Here is a 21,142-nt window from a genome sequence, read left to right as displayed (position 1 = left end):
TGTACTCCTTCAGTTCAGACGGATAAAAATAACAATAGTGGAATTCTTTCAAACTGCTACTGGTGGTTTGAGGAGTTAATGCTGGTGTGAAAATATCCAGAATTAGAATTAGTAGATATGTTTAGTGAAGGGATTAGTGACAAAATAGACGTATCAGAGAAAGTTGTTTTAGAAAATGTTTGCAAGACGAGTATTAATAATACTAATGTGGTATATGAAGCACATTACATTGTCTTTCTAATAATTGCCATAATTAGTGTGTTGTAGCAAAAAAACCAAAACCCTATATTGATGTTTTGTAGCAGCTTAAATGTATCTATTACACTAAAGTATTCCAGATTTTCATAGTGGTGAGTTTAAATTCAAACTGCTACTACCTTTATCTAGTGTATGAAAATGATTACTGAAGGTATTTTATATATATTTCAAAATTTTCTTTTCTTTGCTTATTGAAAAACCTCCAGTTGTATAACAGAAAATGGAGAGGTAGAGATAGTCTTCTCAGAAATACTGTATGCTTTTATTATTTCCCAAAGCACAGAAGCTTTGAAGCAAGTGCTTGCTTGTCTTGTTAAGCTGCTGATGAGTTGCTTTAGATTCAGTCACTAAATTTAAACCTCTGGTGGAAAAGTTGCTTTAATTCCCCAAATAAGTATTTATTCTTCCTGCCTGGGAACTGTATGAGCTTGTCCGTATCAATTCATTATTGAATTGCAAGAAATCATGTAGCGGATTTGAGTTTGAGAGACGTTGGCCCTGGGCTAGTCATAGCAAAGAGATTACCAGAGCTTTTGTCTAAAGGAAAAGCTGATTGAAAGTAAATGCATTGGGCAATTTACTCTCACAATACAGTGAATTAAATTTTAAATATTTAAAAAAATGCAACTACCCTTTAGATTCTAATTTTGTGAAATTTATGGCTCACCTGTGGCAAACAGACAACATAATGCCTCAACCTTTTAACATCCCCCCTGAAAGCTGTTTTGATCTCTATGGAAGGCTAATCCAAAGGGGAGTGTATTATAAGATGTCACACGACTCCAGAATTGGAAGCCACTTAGCACATGGGATGCTTCTTTTGGGCTAATGGTAGTTTCTGGGCAATCTTAAAGGACAGTCCCAGCAGTCTGTGAAAGTGTGTGACATGAATATATTGAATAAATATATGTCTTTCTTCTTTCACTTTAGTCCTGAGCAAAATCCTTTTTCTGAAGCTACAGATTGGTACTGTGAGGAAATCTCCATAACAATAATTATGACACTTTTCAACTAGTACTTATTTTTACAATTTTGAGACATTAAACGTCAAGAGGCATTTTAAAGTTGCATTTTGTGTGAATTATTGTACAGAACTTGTGTGCCCTTATGATGTGTGTGTTTAGGCTTTTAAAGCCACGCTCTGTGCCATAATACTGAAGTGAGTATACAAATAAAAACAAAGCTAATTTAAATGAAAGACAGGACATGGTCCATGGTGCTCTCTGCTTATCCCTCTAAGCAGTAATCTCCAAATCCTTCAACCATGGAAGATCATTTCCCTATAAAGCTGTATTTTAACCTGGTGATAAAAAAACTAACACAATATGCCCAGGCATGTCTGACCATTGTCCTGCTTAAAAAACTTCCAATAGGTAACCTGATGGCTAAGACTGTTGACATTGTCTACTTCAAGCCTAATTATAGTTTGAAGTTACAGAGTCATGCCCTGTTATTTCATCTTGTACGATGGCCTGATCACATAATATATATACACATATGTTTAAAAAGTCGCCTTCTCATAAGATTTTTGGAGATTTCATCCAAAGATCTTGTGCAACAATGCTGAGATTTCCAGCTACTTTGTAAAATAACTTATTTTTTTAATTTGGGGAGCTATATATATTAGAAGGTGGGATACCTCTCTTGTCTGCAACTGGCCTTTATCTCCGTTTGTTTATCTAAAGAATTCTTGAAGGTCATATACCTTTGACCAAGATTTTGGGAAAATTATGCTATTTGCATGTTCTTGGCTGCAGCTTGAAAACTTAAAATATAGTGCACATATCATTTGATTTATCTTAAAAACAGAAGTCACTCTGTGATACAATTTTCCTTGATAGAAATATGTGCTTTTAAAACTTGTCCTTCCAACATTATGTAATTGAGCAGCTAGTATAAAGGGAGAGTCTAGATTAGAGCTTCTTAAATCCTGTTCTTAATTAATTTGTGTAATTGCAAATTGCGAATTGATAGTGATATGTGAGTGTTTATGGTTATATGTCTGCAATACATTTAGTTTAGGTGCTTAGTTTCATATTTTTCAAGGGATGGATGCATATGGACATTGCTTGTTTGTTAGTTTTTACCCTTAAAACATTTACATGGAAAAAGGTGGTAAAATTGTCATGGATCCCAGTAGGAGTGTGATACTGCAATATCAAAACTTTTCACAAATGTGTATCATGCTTATATCAGATAAGCAGATCTTTAAGAGTAAACCCCATTGAACCCAATAGCAACATATTAATCATACAATAATCATGTTACATGGTTTTTGACCTTGGTTGCAAAACTCTTTTGTCTCCTACTTTCCTAATCAAGTGGGGTTGCACAAAAGCATTAAGGAGAGACAAATTGGAAAATGAATGAGAGAATATGACTAACCCGTGACATCTACCTTGACTCATTTACAATACATAGGTTCCACATTTGGTTATAGTAACGTGAACCTACTGCCTGTCTAAGTTTCTTTGAGGCTGTTTTCACTGTAAATTAACCTCAAAACCTAGTGATGGAGATTAGTAGTACCATATCTTAAATCATTTTATTGCAGACACTTGCTGATTTAGTGTGAGACAACATGTCTGTGGAAATAGGTTTCTGTCTGTATATCACTAATAAGGTGAGAATATAGAAAAACTTCTACATGCAGAGTTACTCAGATTAATTCCCACTTCAGTAGAATGAGAATGTAAAGTTGACTGATAAGGATTACTATTATTAACAAGGTTAAAAAATGCCAGTCATTAGATTTTAAGCAACACAGTATCATTGGGATGTTTTATGTACCGTAAAATATGGACTGGACCTCTTTGTGTACAGGCAGTTGTTAACTTATGGCCACAGTTGAGCCCAACATTTCCATTACTAAGCAAGACAGTGACTTTTGCCCCATTTTACAACTTTCCTTGCTACAGTTGTTAAGTGAATCACTGAAGTTTTAAGATAAGTAAGTTAGTAACGCGGTTGTTAAGTGAATCTGGCTTCCCCATTGATTTTGCTTGTCAGAAGGTCATCATAAATACATGCCAGTTGCCAAATGTCTGAATTTTGATCATGTGACCATGGGGATGAGGCAAAAGGCATAAGTGTGCAAAATGATCATAAGTCACTTTTTTTAAGTGCTGTTGTAACTTTGAATGGTCACTAAATGAACTGTTGTAAGTCAAGGGCTACCTGTATTTATGTATTTTTTTCATCTTATTTTCCAAAAGTTAATTTCTAGATTGTTTATTCATGATACCTCCTCAAGGGATCTTATTTCCAGGAGTGAAATGGACAACAGGCTATAGGCATGCAGCTTTTATACAATTAAGTTTGGCAGATTATTTCTATAGTAAAGGTAAAGGTTTCCCCTTTCCAATCGAATCCGACACGAGAGGGTGATGCTCACCTCCATTTCTTAGCCAAAGGAACCAGCATTGTCCAAAGACACTTCCATGATCATGTGGCCAGCATAGCTGTCTGCCAAGGCACACACCACACTATTACTTTCCAACTAAAGTGGTACCTATTTATCTACTCACTTGCATGTTTTTGAACTGCTAGGTGGGCAGGATCTGCGGCAAGTAACAGGAGCTCACTGCATTGCACGGCACTTGAGTTTTGAACCTGGGCTGTCAGTTTTCCAGCTGACAGGCTTAGCATCTTTAACCACTGAGCCATTGCACCCCCATATTTTTATAGTAGTTCTCGTAATATATAAACTGTAACTCATAGCAGAGTTTAGAGACTATGCTCTTTAATCTAGATTCGGTTCTTAGCATCTCCAGTTAGAAAGACTGAGGAAAATTCCATTTTTGATGGTGGGAAATTTCTGCCAATCGGAGTGGACAAATCAGGATAATGTGGACCCATAGTTCAATCATATATTTTTTTTAATTCCATTTACCGGTATATCCCGCCCTTCTTCGAAGACTCAGGGCGGCTTACAAGCTTAGCAGTAGCCTTCATTCTATGTATATGCCTGCTTATTAGGGCTTTCACACACACCCCAAGCGGCATTATTACAAAGTCAGCTTAATTGCCCCCAACAATCTGGGTCCTCATTTTACCTACCTCGGAAGGATGGAAGGCTGAGTCAACCTTGAGCCTGGTGGGATGCGAACCTGCACTGATTGCAGGCAGCTGGTGTTACTTAAGGAGGCATTAGCCCACTGCTCCACCAAGGCTCTAGGTATTAAGTGGCCTCATATGTTCACTGCAATTTTTAATGTTTAAAAAAGGTGAAAAGTTTTCGAATGTGTCCAAGGTTACTGTATTTGTCACAAGTGCCTGTTTGTACCTATGGATAAGGCAAACACGACAGCAGACCAATTAATGCGATTATGTGCATTCGGTTCTGTATATCAGGCTATTTATACTTGTATTTCTCTCCTCTTGTTGTTGAAAGGATATAACTGAATGCTGGAATACTCACTGTTCTGCTTTCCCCCCCCTGTCTTTCTTCTTCCTTTCTTCTGTCTTCAGTAGAGCATGCGCCATTTTGAACATTCTCGGTAAAGTAATCCGATATTGATGTCCCTTTCCTTGTGTGATATTTCAGAGTGTGAGAATATTGATGCTGAAAGGAAAAAATATGAAACATTGATTTAAATAATTTTTCTGAATTAATGTTAAAAGGCAGGTTTTCCCCACTACCCTCCCTGTTACTAATGGATCAAAGTTGCATCTGCTATTATTTAAACAAATACTTGAAATAATTATTTTTTTTACAAAACGTTTTATTAACTCCTCTTTAGCTTTGTTAGTATTAATATTAACCAACATTCAATCAATTTGAAGTAGGTGCCTTCTTCAAATAAACCTACGAGCAAACAATACTATACACTGCCAGCATTTTAAAAACAATGTTTTTTTCCCTAGCCAGTTGTAAAATAAAGCCAAAGAGGAGCTTAGGGAATTACAGCAGAAAAGAAACTGGAAGAAAAGAACAAACAACTTCCAAGAAGCCTTTCCTCTAAAATGTTAAACTTTTTTAAAAGACTAATCCAAAATTATAAAATGTCAGAAATAATGATGGAGGAGCAGGTTGCAGGGACAACTCACTATATTATGGTGTTTCCCATAGAAAAGATAAATGGTACCACATCATAGTAAAAAGATCTATAAGTAATTCAGAGTAAAAAGCCCACTTAACTGTACTAACTCCCTTCAAGCAAGCAGTGTTTCTTAATCTGACTTAACCCATCAGGGTACTTCCTATTCTTCCATAGAAATTAGTACGTTTTAGCAAAAGAGTGGCATTGTTAAGCTCCTGTCAGCTAAGTAAATTGCTTCTTGCAAGAATACAAAATTAACTTGGGGATATATGGACATTGGAACTGCCCTACCAGTTATGGAGCAAATATTAATTTGCAGTTTTAAATGCTTTTTTTATATAGATCTCTGCCGAATTACTGAAATTTTGTAAATCTTTATGAAATAACTGGGGAAATAAATAATTTCAAATGTTCTTTAGGTACATTCTCTCTTTGTCTAGAAAAAATATTTTAGATGAAATGGCATCTAGGAATAGCAGATGAGAAGCCTGAGCAATTCATTTACTTACATGAGCATTATGTAATGAGAGAACATTCAGGTACTTCCAGCTATCCTGTTCAAGTAAACATTCTGTTTTCTGGTATGGCAGGAGTTACGTAAAATACTTGGGGGAATATTTTTGCTGTAGGGCTGGGTTTCCACATGAAGGCAATTTACATCTTGAAAGCAAGAGATGTACTCCTTTGTTAAGGAGAGAAGAGCATAGATTTAAAGGAGCTAAACATCAAACATGGTTTCTGGGTTGATACGGTTTTGGTAGCTTGTTTTTTTGGGTTCATGAGTACTCATTGGGTTCGGTGACATAGAGGAACATTTTACTTTTATAAAAAACGTCACATGTGAGTAAGGATGTGCTGTTCAGTGCTGGTGAAGCCATGGCAACCTTTGTTTCTGATGGGCATTCCATGCACAGTTTACCAGTGAAATTTGCTAATGGAAAGCATAGCAACAAAATGTCACTAACTTTAATAGCTTGGGATCTCTCAACTATTTCCGTTTTTCACTTGAAAAAGACCACTCAGGTTTTGGGCTAGAAAAACGGTCCTTGGAATAAAATCAAAGTCAGTAAAGGAAACGTTGGTGTAAGACCATAGTTAAATAGATGCCCCAATAACTTCATCATATAACTGGAAAATGATGGGAAAACTACCATTCATTGCACTGTCATTGGTGATCCGTAAACTTGGCACTGAGTTCCAATTTAAAAAATTTTAATTTCTATCCTGAGCACCTTATACACTCAGTCGACTTTGATTGCAGCATTTTACATGGGCATTAATTCCTGTTTAGCTTGTCTTAACAACACAAAATTCACACTCTAATAATTATCAGAAAGAGCTTCACGTTTATAAAGCTTATTTACCAGAAGGTGCACTTCAAAGAAAACTTTTTAAAAAGACAGGGTCACTCACCATTCTCAACAGGTTGATCATATTTGGCTCATGTAACAAAAGAGTTACTGCAGTTGGGGTGATGAGCACCTAAAAACAGTGCTGATTTAACAGGCCTGCTTCAAAGTCTCTTGCCAGGATTTAGTCTCTATACTGAGAGGCTGTTCAAGGAAATTTTTTTAAAGATATTTTATCTTGCTTTTATTATTTTTATAAATAACTCAAGGCGGCAGACGTGCCTAATACTCATGACTCCTCTGATTTTCCTTACAACAACCTTGTGGGTAGCGCTGAGAGAAAAAGATTGCCCCAAGTTACCATGCCAAAGGCGGGAGTAGAACTCACAGTCTCTTGGTTTCTAGCCTGATGTCTTAAACATTTGACCCTTCCATTATAATGCCTTAGAAAGAGCTGCTCTGGGAAAGACTGGATCTATAGGAAACTCCTTTACTTAACTGGGTGATCTGTCTACCCTGGATTATTTTTATATTCTCATGTGAATGTAATTGACAAAAGATTCCTCCCCCCCACCAGATTTCTTTTAATAAATAATACAGACTTACTGTACATGACAAAATAATATTTTTATTTTCTCATGAAGATAATTCAATTAATATTTAATTCATGAAAAGTCCTAAAGCTCTGGTATTATACTTAAGTAATTTCTTTCCTGAGCAATGGAACTGCTCTTTAAAGTTCATTCTGAAAATTACCTACCTAGGCCCATATTCCCAAACTGAGAGAAATATTCATAGATTTGAACATGTTATACATGGGAAACAGTTTTCTATAAAAAATATTTTGGAATAAATCCTTTTTCTTCATGAATCCTATCAGTCAGTGTTTCTTCAGACTGCAGAATTCTTAAAAGAATTGTATTGCTGAGGTTGAGAAACACTGCCCTGAATCAGATGTAAACCATATATAATGTTCATATTTTTCCTTACAACATGGTTTTATGATACTGTAAGCCGTCAAAGTCACTTGATAGTGAGATGGGTGATAATTTAATTTAATTTTTTAATTTAATGATTGCAAGAACTGACTTCCATAGGTTTATAGAGAAAAAGATTGCCAATTTTAATACAGGAAGATCTGCTTTTATTAATCAGATAAGTTATAAATGCAGTTAATAGTAGTTGAGATACTTAGCCTTAAACAAATATCTACTTACAATTGGAAACTGAACAAGTTTAGCTTATTCTGAACTTGAACTGTAAGTTGTTGTCAAATGGTTTTAAAGTAGAGGATGCACCCTAAAACTTGATATCTATTATTCATCCACCTTATAGCTTAGCTTTTCTGTCTAAGAATGGGATCAGGTGTGAAATTTCTCCTTCAGTGATGAAAGTTTATGAACATTTTATAGAGATCTATAATCAAACAGTACTGTAACCTACATATGATCAGTCAGGTCATGCAAGTAGTGAGCGAATAAGGAATTGTGGCAGCAAATTTTTCAAGAGAATGTCAGAATAACTGTGAGCTGAAGATTTTAAAAAATGTGGGCCACGGCAACAGGTCACCTATCCTAAATAAATAAATCTACAATAGAATAGCTGAAGCTATTTGCTGCTAAAGGAGATGCCGCCAGTTACCAAAGACTGGACAGAGTTTTGGGTATTATTGCTTAACCAGAATCTTTTATCTCTTAATAGGGCTCAGGTGAAGCTTTTGACAACATTGCAGAATATACTAGATTACACTACTGCATGGTTACGGATAGTTCTAAAGAGTTCACAAAACTTTCACCATATTAAGGGTTGTCAGTCCTTAGTAATTGTACAGAATGTTGTTTTTTTAAATACCTGCACTCTTCTGCAGTATGCCATTACTCCTTGTTTTTAAACCTTCTTTGCTTTTACATTGTATGATTTTCTACCTCTTTTGTGTGTTGGAACTTCTCCAGATCATGCTTCTGTTGCCCATCATTTGCCAGCAGCATTTCCTTCAAGTTCAACAGTTTATATAACTCTTGTCTTTCTTTCTGGCAGGTGCCTCAACAATTCCGTCGCCACCAGCAGCTCCTGGTCCTCCTCCTCCTCCTCCTCCTCCTCCTCCTAATTTGGATGTGCCAACCCACCCTGAGCTGCAGCCTGTCAACAGCACAAGCAGAAGCGCCTTACTCAGTTCCATTCAGAATTTCCAGAAAGCAGCGTTGAAAAAAGCAGATACCTGTGACTGCAGTGCTCCCAGAATCAGCTGAAATTGTTTACAAATCAAATTTGGTATATTTTCTGTTTCTGTTTTCCGAACCAGTTTTCCTGTAATAATTTGATCTAGCCACTCTTTGTTTAGAGTCATTTCAATCTTTTCCCCCCTAAAAATAATATAATTGAATAACTTATATCAGAGTCCTTGAAGGGTGAAAAGGTCCCATTTAGAGATTTATTTCGTGGAATCTTCTTGGGACAGATATTATTTCTTCTGATAGAGTGGCCATTTATATTCTGAGCCTTGCTTTCCAAAAAGACTGAACTATAAATCCTGGCCCATCGATGTTAGCTGTACTACATGCCAAGTTAGCTCAGCTATGCTTAAAAGTATGGCAGTGCTAGGAATTTTTTTTGCCCTGCAAGATGCAGGTAATCCATGGATTATTCAAAGTCTAAAAGTACAGCTCCCAGTACAACTCAATTTAGAAAAATTATAACGCGATTAGACTTGGGGTTAAATTGGGTATCAAGCTATTTACATTTGCAGGGTTTCCATTAATTCAAATTTAACCTCAATGTGATTTATTATTGGGCTGGGTGTTTTAAAAAACCTACCTTAAGTTTAATGTTTTAGTGGGAAAACGTCATTTCTCTGATTTGTTGAAAATCTTAAATTGCACTTTAAGGATTAGTAATCCATTTTTAAAGTCAAGTATGTGTCAAGTATTTGTTCCTATGCAGATAATGTCATTGTGTAGAAGAGTTCATGTAGTCTGAAATATACTCATATTTTTATTAAAATGTGAATAGAATTTCATTGGTGTTGGAAGAAAATAAATCTGCTTAATCTTTCAGTAGTACTGTACTGCTAAACATGGTAAAACATTAAGTGCCTTGAAAATCTGAAAGTCCAGTTGCTGAGTATAGTAACCCTGTATCAGGGGTGTCAAACAGCCGGTCTGTGGGCTGGTTGCATCATATGAGGTAGCACCCACCACAGCTCTGGTAATGCAAAAATTGTCACGATAACATTGCGACACATCACGTGACGCGAGTTTGACACCCGTGCCCTATATCATTAAGCTGAGATGAGGAAAGATCTTGGTTATAGCTGATGCATCTAAAACAATCTTCAGCTTAGAGCAGTGATGGTAAACTTATCACGTGTGTCAAAGGTGACATGCCATTTTTTGGGTGGCATGCCAGCATTCACCAACACCAACCAAGCCACATCTCATTCTCATGCGATTTTGGAAAGCTGCAGAGGTCAAACAGGAACAGGGTGTTCTCTTGTGCAGCCTCTGAAAATCGCATGAGAATGGGGTATGCTTTTGTGTGGTTTTTGGCAGCTGCATAGCTGTGGAAGAGCATTCTCCAAAACTGCTTCAAAAAGAGGCCCACTGAGTGCCACTGTCCAGTGTGGCCTAGCTTGGGGGTGGGGGGAATCGTTTCTCTTTTGTTCGGGGAGGTGTGCATGAGACATGTCAACAAAGTCAAGTTATGCATTTTCTACATTTTTGACATACCCAGCCCAAAAGGTTCACCATCAGTGACTTAGCCTTAGAGGAAAGAATAGCAGAGGTCATGATTGAGCTGTGAAATAAAGGGAGAAAGGAAGAAATACAACACCAACACAATTTAGTTAATACCTTTATTACAAGCTACATAAGTTACAAAAGAAGCACAAGCTGACTCTTGATAAGATAGGCTGCTCATGAGAGCAAACCTGATCTTGTAGTCTATAACAAGACATTTTACCATATAATGAAAGTTCTTTAATAATTCATCTCCCTTTGCGTTGGCTTCTTGAGAGAAAGCGAGACAACACGGTCTGTAACAAACATGCTTTCTATTCCTTTTGTAATGCCTTATCCCAATCCACGTGCAATATAAGGTGCAGTTCTGAATACAGTGGCTTGCAGTATGCTTCATAAATAATAGTTAAAAGATAAATTCTCGAACAGAATTTGCACACAAGATCTAGATATTGAGCGTCTTTTTCACAGCAAATATTATGTCCTTTACTTGAGGTACGCAGTTTTCCTCTAAGATCTTTGCATAAGGCATCGGCACATCGGCACCTGTGACACGAACCACAGGTGCATCCAAATGGTTGAAAGCAGGACCTGAAATCAGAAGAATAGATTTGAAATTTATTTCTCAACCTTAAATTGGATATTTTCAGCCTGCTGCCTGGTATGTCTAAAAACTGCTTGTGAAAGTTTAGAGAACCAAGAATCTGCTTGAAGATATGTCAAATAGGGCTTTTGTAAGTTTGAAGGTTTTTATTATCCATTTATATTTTATTTTATCCCTACAGCTTTATTTTTATAAATAACTCAAGGCAGCAAACATACCTAATAGTCCTTCCTCTCCCTATTTTCCCCACAACCACCACCCGGGGAGGTGAGTTGGGCTGAGTGAGTGACTGGTCCAATGGCACTCAGCTGGCTCTCATACCTAAGTAGGACTAGAACTCAGTCTCCTGGTCAGTGGCCCAAAATCACCTGCGTGCTTTCAACCTAAGGCAGGACTGGAACTCGGTCTCCTGGGTTCTTGCCTGGTGCTTAACCACTAGATCTAACTGGCTCTTTTTAGTATATGGCTGCATATACTTGACCTTCACCAAAAGACTGCTCTTGCAGATGGGATGGCCTTTGCAGTCTAAAGGGAAACTCACTCTAATGAAGGATGAGGGCAACTGAACTTTCATTGGAAGCTTCAAAGAAGAGAGTACCAGCATTCTGATGTTAAGAACCACCGCCGTATGACTCTTCAAATACCTTCCATAATTCTGGCACAGATTTCAGCTCCCACCCCAAACTGGGGCCAGCCACCTTCTACTGTTACAAGATTATTGGTCTTCATGATGCTAGTTTCAACGGTTTCAATATCCAATGGCCGAATACTACGAAGGTTTATAACCTATGAGAAAGGTTAGAGAAATTGGACCAGTTGTCAGTTTTGTTGGAGTGTGGAAAATAAATGGAGATCGTAACTTTTTCTCAGTAAATAGAGCAAATTCACAGAAAGGCAGTGTTCCGCGCTTGTGTACCACTGAAGATTCCATTTTTCTGTTGATTTTGGAAAATCTTGGAAATCATTCAACAATGGTAGATAACTGTCCTCTGTCTAAGTCTCCACCTTGGAGCCAAGGAACCAGCAGAACACATTTGAAAGGTAGGCAACAAGTTTTGAAGATATCTCTTTCGTGAATTGTATCTCAACAAAATACTTTGTACCTCACATTCCACTCCATCTTTGGCAAGGACAGCAGCTGCTTCTAGACAGTGGCTTACAGGTCTTGAGTGAGACGCTAAGGTTATATGGGTTCCTGAAACACAAAATAGATGATTGAGAGTTGTAAGTTTGGCAGAGACCTGTTCTAAATTCAAATTCTTTAAAAAGGATTTTCCAATAGTCACCATCATGTCAACTTTTAAACCCTTGAACTGAAGTTGAACCTATTACCTCAAAAATGTATAATGTTCACTGCTAAGAAATATACCTAATATTATCCAAACACTTTAGGAACAGTATGAGTGTTGTAATTAGAGCAATCGGGACTGGGATGGCTGAGCAATGGCAATCCTGGTTGCCATCATAACCAGGGAACTTTGAGCCACTGAGGACTTCACATGACTATGATAAGAGGCAATGGGGTGGTGGTTGTAAGCTACGGGCAGGTAGCCAGGCACTTTGGGTGGATGCTACACAGTGGTGGGATTCAGTCAGTTTGCACCAGTTCGACAGAACCGGTAGCTATTTTTTTGTTGCCCAGGCCCAGAATGGACTTCTGGAAGCGGCATCCACACAGGGAACCGGTTGTTCACCTATTTGAATCCCACAACTGATGCTACAGCATATAGCTAGGTTAAAAAAAGCAGCAGGAGCAAGAACAACCTGCTGGTTTCCCCACTGACTTTGCTTATGAGAAGCTGGCAGTAAAGGTTGCAAATGACGATTGCACGACTGCAGGGGTGCTGCAATAGCTACACTTTGAGAACTGTTCCCGAGTCCCCCTTGCTCAGCACCACTATAACCTGAACGGTTGTTCATTGAATGGTCATAACCCGAGGACTACCAGTACTGTCAAACATAGTGTCAATGCTGCAAACATTGATTTTTTTTGCACTGACAATATAAGAGACAGCCTGTTACTTTAATTACTTCGCTTGGGGGTGAGGAAAGCTACCCAGATGTTTTAAGAAGATAAGAACTTGGCAGGTTGTCTAAAAGAGAAACTAATTCTCTAAATTAATTGGAGAATGTGACTAATGACAAAAATAAGACAAGTGGAGAATTGTATTTAATATATTGTGCAAGGGGGGCGGAGATTTCAGATTCTGGCATCCCTCCATGAGTGCCGATGTTTCGTTTCATTATTAAGACTTTTTAGATAAACAGTGCTTGCATTTTGTTTGAATTGTCTCATTTATCAGAACCATGACACACAGGAGCTGAAACACTCCTAACACAGCAAATGAGTAATATTTTAGAACCATCTAGAAATGAGAAGGGGAAAATCAATTTTAAAAAGATCAATGAATGTTTGTGCATACTTCTATCGCCAAATTAAAAAAACAGATGATGGGCCATTGGGGAGCGTACTTACAATAGAGAAATGTACGCGCCAGACAAATCTAGCCAACGGAGGGATTAATAAGGCACACTCAAAAGCAACCTCTCAAAAATCAAAATCAAGGAATGCCTAAGGTTTTGGATTGTTTCCATTCTCATTGAGTTTGTAAAGATACTTCTACAAGGAATAATGTATGTTTTAAGACTCGAAATAATGGGTAACCATTAGGGGTAGGATGAATTCTGGAAGCTTGCAAATTCAATTTGTTCTATTCTTCGCCCGGACCTTTCAAGCCCCCCCCCCCTTTTTTTTCTTCTTCTCTGTTTGTATTCGAGTTTAGCAACTCTGCCATCTATTTTCTTTTTGATTTGGGAACCACGCAGCATATAAATTCAATAAATTTTGATTATGAGTTTGATGATGCAAGAAAGCCATATTTTTTTAAAAAAAAAAGAGAACCTGGCTGATCTTAAAAATCATATCAGAATCTCTTTTTTTAAAAAATAATACTTGCAGAATAGAGCAAATCGAACTTTAAATTACTTGCACATATGCATGGGTACCAGCACGTGCGCCATGGGGCCATGTGGCCCGCTTGCATATCTGCGCTAGCACCGCCGTGAACCCACCTGTTTGCGGCCCCGCAGGGGCACACATTTCCCTGCTCCTCCTTTTCCTTCTGGGCCGCCAAGCTGGAAAGGTTGAGTTGCTCTGCTCTAGAGCACCCAGAGAACTTGGGAAGGCTAAATGCAAATGGCGTGCTTGCTTACCTTGCCTTTCTATCTTGGCCTTTCCTATAGGAACGATGAAATCTTTTGAAAGTACTTCCTCAGACAACTCAAAGGACACACCATACATTAACTCATTTTCCAACATGACAACTATGAAGAATAAAAAAAGAAGTGAATTTTGATCACGGTCAATTTTTTGTGCTCGTCAGAGATTACTTTTATAGTGAAAGACTCTTAAGACACATCACAATAGAGGTCTGCACAGTACCAGCTTGATATCTTGGAGTGAAACCTAAAGTACAGAGAAATATCTCATGAAACATAAGTGCCAAGAACCATTTGCTTAAATCAGTTACTCCTTGGCCTACTACATATTCCAATTTCCTACTGAAATCTGGAATATTCAACCAGAATTGCTGTCACAAGTTTAATTTTCATAAGTGCAAAAAAACTGTTTGATGCAGATAAAATAGAAGAAGGCAGTGCACTCATATTACATAGCAATTTTTTGGATTTGTTTACCTGGGTTATCATCCCTGATGGATGCCTTAAGGAGACCTCTTGCATCCTCTGCACTCCAGGGGCTAACTACTTTCAGTCCAGGGCAGTGCCCATACCAGGCTGCAAAACACTGTGAATGCTGGGCTGCTACACCTGCTGAGGCACCATTTGGACCCCTGAAGACAATAGGCACAGGTACCAACCCAGAAGACATATAGTAGGTTTTAGCAGCCGAGTTTATTATCTGATCAATAGCTTGCATGGAGAAATTGAAGGTCATGAATTCACAAACAGGTCGCAAACCAGCCTGGTAAAACAAACCATCTGGATTAATATTAAGAGACAAACTCAGACAGTCTACTGCTGCTTAATCCCTCTTCTATATATTCCTCTATTCATTCCCTATGTCTACTTAGAGCTGCCAGGCCTCTGAATACATCATACCTGGTTGTTTTTTTAAAAAAAACCTCTTTGTTTAGAAATCATCAGTTTCTTTTAATGAATCAAGCGTGCGTGTTTGTGTGTGTGTGTGTGTAAACAAAAACTAAAATATCTTTAAAGCTACTTAAAATACTTTTCTTTATAACATATGGGAGTTACATACCATGGCAGCACCAACAGCAATTCCAGTAAATCCCATCTAAAGAAGGAAAACAAACAAATTAGAGATTTTATAAACACACCATTACTGTATGAAGTAAGATTTACAGCTACCAAGGAATTTATTTGCAAGCAAATTTATTTAAAGACAAATACTAAAATAAAAAGATTAGAAATACCTTCTGGGTTCATACCTCTGATATAGGAGTATCTATTACCCTCTTATCCCCATATTTCTTCCAAAGTCCTCTGCTAATCTGTGGATTTGAAAAAGGAAGTCAAATTGCTGCTAAAATAATATCCTTTTTAAATAACACACTAATTATACTGCAGTGCCCTGGTAGATTATCTTACCTTGTATGCACCATCATACTGCGCGACTTCCTCTCCGAGCAAGAAAACTTTCTCATCCCTCTCTATCTCCTCATCTAAGGCCTGGTTTAAAGCATCACGGACAGTGACCTGTAATGATAAGATATCTAAGTCAACATCCACAAACTGCTACTTCTAACAGTTACTGTCCTGAGAGAGGAAGGAAGACTGCAATATTTTTACTGGTATTTGGATTAGAATTTCGATAGTTGAAAGCAAGTATTTTATGCCAATCTGACATGGATTAGGAAGGATAGGCGATCTTCTACCCTGGAGAAGCATTTACTGAACAGGTGAAGGGTATCTGTCTTACTTTTGTACAGGGGAAAATGTCTGAATGGTGCTCATAGTCAAGAAATACGATTTTCCTACACAGGCACTTACAAGGGGAAAAGATTATGTGACTATTATGGAACTTTCTGAATTACTCAGTACTACAGTTAGTCCTTCTGAAATTATGGTTGTAAGTCATAATTTATAACAATTTCTGCGGCAGTTGTACAGCGAGCTCATTTTACTCAATGGGCGCTTTTGCCAGAAACTGGAAGTAAACACCAGAAACTAGCAAAAATTGCAGAAAACCAGTCCCATGACCACAGGATGCTGCAAATGGTTGTATACGCAAGCCAGTTGCCAAGCACCCAAAATATGATCACATGTCCACAGGTAGAAAGAGGTGTGTAGCAATCAGAACTCTGGAACCAGGTTATAGTTTTGAAGAGGTTGATCATAACCTTGAACAATCATTAAGCGAGGAGTATTTATATTTTTAATGAATGTTAACATTCTTTGTGCATTTTCATGTTAAGTCCTGATTACTATTATTGATTCAATAAATCACAGCTCTCTGGGTTTACACACTGAACTTAGGTAGAAACAATGGTTTACAAATCATAACATCTGGATTCAAAAATTGTGCTAAATTAAGACTAAGCAAATCATATTTTGAGCCAGCACAATCATGAATAATTTTCTCCTGGGCATTAATAGCACGTATTCTCTGAATAGTAAGAGCACTCAAGACACAGTTAGTCTAGAACAGTGATGGCGAACCTTTTAGAGACCGAGTGCCCAAACTGCAACCCAAAACCCACTTATGTATTGTCAGGTGCCGGGTGGGTGTGGCCCATTGGATGGGTGTGGCCAATTAGATGGGTGGGGCCCACTGGGTGGGGTGTGGCCAATTGGGTGGCCATGGCCCATTGGGTGGGCATGGCTGCATTGTTAACGGCAGACTGGGTGGGACTAAAAAGTTCAATCAATTCCAACTTTGCGAGATCTCCCCCCCCCCCCGCAAGACGTTGAAATTGATTGATTGAACCTTTTTTTTTTGCACACAGCAGCGGAGGCCTAAAGCGAAAAGGTTTTATAAAACCCAGTTGAAGGCCTAGGACTGGGGCGATGGCGCACGTGCCCAGAGAGGGCTCTGCGTGCCACCTGTGGCACGCGTGCCATAGATTCGCCACCATGGGTCTAGAACAATGTTCCTCAAGCTTTTTACTCAGGAGGAACCCTTAAATAATGTCTAAGGCTCAAAGAACCTCTGCAAAACAAATATAAAAACTTTGCAATACAATTCACTTCTAACCTACGCAATGCACCTTTTACAATGCTTATCACAACAGCAAAATGGCAAGCCAGCAACTGGGTGTCAAGTGTGTAAAGGTTTTCATTACTATAAGCACTAAAACTATACAATATGCCAAGCTTAAAAACTGTGTTTATCTTTTTAATCACAATCTCAGAATACACATTATACTGGGATTAAACTAGGATTTTTCCCATGTTACTGTCTGGTGGTGGTCCTATAAATAGGACTGCAGTTAACACCATGCCTTTAATTTACAACTGCTGAGATGCTCCACAAATAATCAATGGTGTCAAAAATCTGAAAAATCCAGAAGTATCATTATGTTTTTAATGAAAGGTATTTCCATGTAACCTCTAGGCTTAAAGATATGACTAAATGGATATAAATAACAGGTTCATTCTAGGCACATTTACAACTGCATAGCCACCACTCACTAAAGCACCATGTTACAGAAAATATGAGGGGTCCTTGGTGCTCTCTGAGCTTGCTTTTTTCTTGCAGACATTTCATTACCCAAACTAGGTAACATCATCAGTGCTAATAAGGGTGGTCTTAAGAGATTCTTTGGTTGCATTGTTTGTGTTGTCTTCTTTCTTTAATAAACTAAAGCCCTTCAAAACATCCTAAGCAGACCAAAAGACCCAACAACCCCAAAAGAAAAATCAGGAGTCATCTACAACATACAATGTAAGGAGCGCAACAACCACTATGTAGGATAAACAGACAGATAATATCCACAAACACCAACTGACAGTCAGAAGACATGATGAAAATTCTTTAAATTCACAACATATAAATTTAACCATAGTTTCAGCTGAGAAAATGTGACTATTCCAGACTAAACCAAGTCCAAAAATGCCAGGAAATTTCTAGAAGCCTGGCACTCTGACAAGTCAGCCATCAGTACTGGTAGACACACAGACATTAAAAGGAACAAAAAGTCCCAAGCACCTCTCCACCAGCAAACACTCAGATCAGCATAAACTCCAAGACCAAAACATAAGACCAACAACCAAGTAAACAATACCCTAATCAAGAAACTACCAAAGAAGCCAACAGCAAACAGCCCAATCAAAAAATCTATAAGACCACCCCCACCAACACTGAAAGGCAAGACACTAGAACAGGAGTGTCAAACTGGCAGCCACGGGCCAGATGCATCATAAGCAGGCCAAGCCCACCCCGGCTCCACAAAGGCAAAAAATGTCACGATATGTCACATGACACTATCAAATCTGACACCCATGCACTAGAATAAACTGACAGCAAATGGCACTCCTTACTAGCACTGATGATGTTACCTAATTTGGGTAATGAAATGTCTGCAAGAAAACAAGCAAGCTCTGAAAACACCAAGGACCCCTTATTTCAACCCTGAGCTACAAATATTCTCCTTTATTAATGCAGAAAATATTTCCAATTGAATACTAGCTGATCGAAATCTCAGGGACCAGTGACAAGTAATACCATTATTTCCTTCATTTTGATCAAGATAACTCCTTCTGCAGTGGTGGCGAACCTATGGCATGCATGCTGGAGCATGCATGCTCAGAGCCCTCTCTGTGGGCATGCGCACCTTGCTCTTTGGCTAAGTTTTTACAGGAAAAAGACATTTCTCAAGCTCCTTCCTCTCTTACTGAGAGCAATCCTGCAAAAACAAGGATGACAAAGAACAGCAGAGTTAGTTTTGAAAATGAAATCCTTAAAGTGTGGAATTCTCTGCCAAATAATTTTAAGTCAATGAAAGCATTTGGAATTGTTTTCCTTACTTTGTTTGGATCATCTTATGCTTGTGAGACAAAAAATGTTAATGTATGAGTTGTTTTTTCTAAACTAAAACCTCAGTATTCAGGTTAAATTGCCACGTTGGCACTTTGCAATAAATAAGTGGGTTTGGAGTTGCAGTTTGGGCACTCGGTCTCTAAAAGGTTTGCCATCACTGACCTAGAGGCACTAGCCACATAACTAGATCCTTTCTGAAGATATTGATAAAAGTTTAGAGAATAGGAAGTTCATGGTCACATCTTTGGTCTGCTAAAACTCAAACACCTCCCATAAACCTTTGTGAATTATTAGGGCATCTTTACCTGCCTTTGCACATCTTGCAATGTCACCAACCCATTTCTTCAATGAGTATTATAACAAGATGCATAAATTGGATTAATTTCTCTCTATTTATTTATAAGCATTTGCTCCATTTTTTCCAGTCAAGCACAACTACATACCTCTTTTTCATGTTAACTGCCATGTCCGCTTTCCTTGTAGTATCACACAATCTAACCTTTGCTGCAAGTTATTCAGGTTGTTGGCCATTAACATGATTGTCTGCATACAAAAGTACCCTTGCTTTCACAACCCCAAAACACATCTACAAAGTCACTAGCATCCCCTACCTAGACATTTATCCATAATACAATAAACAACTTTTTTCCTCTTTGGTATTACACTCCCTTAAAACTGTTACTATTTTAACTACCATACAACCTTTCTAAACTGGATGATTAGATTTGTTGTACAGGTAGTCCTTGGTAAATGATGGCAATTGGGACCAGAATTTCTGTCACTAAGCAACACACTTGCAAAGTACATCACAGAACCAAACCACTTAGCAGTGGAAATTTTAGTCCCAATTGCTATTGTTATGTGAATCCTATGTCACATGGTCTCTGTTTGCAACTTCCTGCCAGCTCCCTCACTGCTGGTAGGAAGCCAGCCACAAAAACTGTTTAATGACAAGGAATGCTGCTGTTCTAACTTGAGCCAGATAACAAGCAACAGCCACAATGCAACTACCAGTATGTACAATCAATGCTCCTCATAGGTTCTAGCAGTCGCTAAACAAATGGTTGTTAAACAATAACCACCTATACTGAACATTTTTGAAGAAATTACGGGAAAATGACCTCTCTTCTCTAGGACATATACAATGGTGCAACACAACAAATAAATAGGTGTTATTAGGTGCCAGATTTAAATTGGAAAAATACAGAAAACTAACCTTGTGTGAAAAATTAAACACAGCGAATGGTCTTATTCGCATCTGCTCTCCCTACAGGTCAACTAAACAATGCCCACTTAGATCACCTCCATCCAAACATCTTTTCAGCTGATTCAAAGCCTGTCCTTAGACTTGGGGAGAAATTGACCTTCGCTTGCGTGGATTTTGAAGGCGTTTTAACCTTTCCTTAAGGTTCGCTCTAGCTCTTGTACCTGAGCAGCAGCAGACCCAGACGACCGGAAGCCTCGCTTTGGAGGTGCCGACAAGCAGCCGGCTTCTAGCCTCAGCACACACCGAACAAGGCCTCGGAGTGGACCAGCCGCCATCTTGAACCTGCCCTCCACTCGGCGCGCGGGTGAACGTAATCCTTGCGCCGCCCGCCCATCCTGCTTTCGGGTTCCACAGTTGCCCAGTAACCGGGTAAGAGAAAGATTCTCGCGAGGTTGAAATAACGAGAACTGCCCCGGCAGCTGCTCGCTGGTACTTTTTGCCCGACTTCCGCCCTCAGTTGAGAATGCTAGGATTCCAACATCAGAGATTATTTTCCAGCTGTAATTCGAGGTGGTCGTAGAAAGTTGGCTGGATGAGAGAGAGCGAGCGAGCGAGCGAGCGAATCTATGCTATTATTAAACCTGTCTCTGTTGAGCATCACAGAAAAGAGCCCAAATTTTGAGCCAGATAATGGAAAAAAACCTTAACACCTTTTTCCCTAATGGAATCAGCTCATATTGCCAATTCGGAGCCCCTATGTTTAAAAATCCCTCTATGACCCAATTCTAGAGCAGCGTTTATGTATTTGAGTATATTTTAAACAGAAAAAGCTTCACAGTTAATAAAGAAGAGGCGGGGTCGGAGACGGGGATTGAAAAAGCTTCTTTAAATGTAAACAGTTATTTAAGGAAGATTTGCATACCTTTGC

General features: G+C 38.5%; 2 protein-coding genes across 10 annotated transcripts in view; one reads left to right on the top strand and one right to left on the bottom strand.

Moving 5' to 3' along the window:
- PXK (PX domain containing serine/threonine kinase like) overlaps positions 1-9,880 on the top strand; it is a 59,682-nt gene extending 49,802 nt beyond the window's left edge. For 3 of the 7 annotated variants that reach the window (XM_081320044.1, XM_081320043.1, XM_081320048.1), the window contains one exon: positions 8,687-9,880. In XM_081320044.1, the coding sequence (XP_081176170.1) occupies positions 8,687-8,898 (212 nt within the window). In that variant the 3' untranslated portion in view covers positions 8,899-9,880. Of the gene's footprint in view, positions 1-1,188; positions 1,402-4,731; positions 4,758-8,686 lie in introns of those variants that run through there. The other 4 variants (XM_081320046.1, XM_081320045.1, XR_014025431.1 and 1 more) reach the window with 3 other exon arrangements.
- Positions 9,881-10,491: 611 nt separating this feature from the next.
- On the bottom strand, positions 10,492-20,572 carry PDHB (pyruvate dehydrogenase E1 subunit beta). 3 transcript variants are annotated; one of them, XM_081316347.1, is made up of 9 exons: positions 20,436-20,572; positions 15,617-15,724; positions 15,457-15,519; positions 15,267-15,302; positions 14,684-14,969; positions 14,201-14,311; positions 12,091-12,182; positions 11,632-11,773; positions 10,492-10,974 (listed from the first exon to the last, which is right to left on the bottom strand). In XM_081316347.1, the coding sequence occupies exons 1-9, from the start codon at positions 20,547-20,549 to the stop codon at positions 10,829-10,831; spliced, it is 1,098 nt and encodes a 365-aa protein (XP_081172473.1). In that variant the 5' UTR covers positions 20,550-20,572; the 3' UTR covers positions 10,492-10,828. The 3 variants fall into 3 exon arrangements, 2 of the variants coding, with proteins under 2 accessions (XP_081172473.1, XP_081172474.1); XM_081316348.1 differs by lacking the exon at positions 20,436-20,572 and adding an exon at positions 20,224-20,310; XR_014024947.1 differs by having other exon boundaries at positions 10,844-10,974; positions 11,529-11,773.
- Positions 20,573-21,142: the final 570 nt, after the last annotated feature.

This window comes from Vipera berus (genome assembly GCF_964194415.1).
Source record: "Vipera berus genome assembly, chromosome: 2".
Classification (NCBI taxonomy): Eukaryota; Metazoa; Chordata; class Lepidosauria; order Squamata; family Viperidae; genus Vipera; species Vipera berus.
The sequence above is the reverse complement of the archived record's forward strand: the minus strand, read 5'-3'. Positions and strand labels throughout refer to the sequence as shown.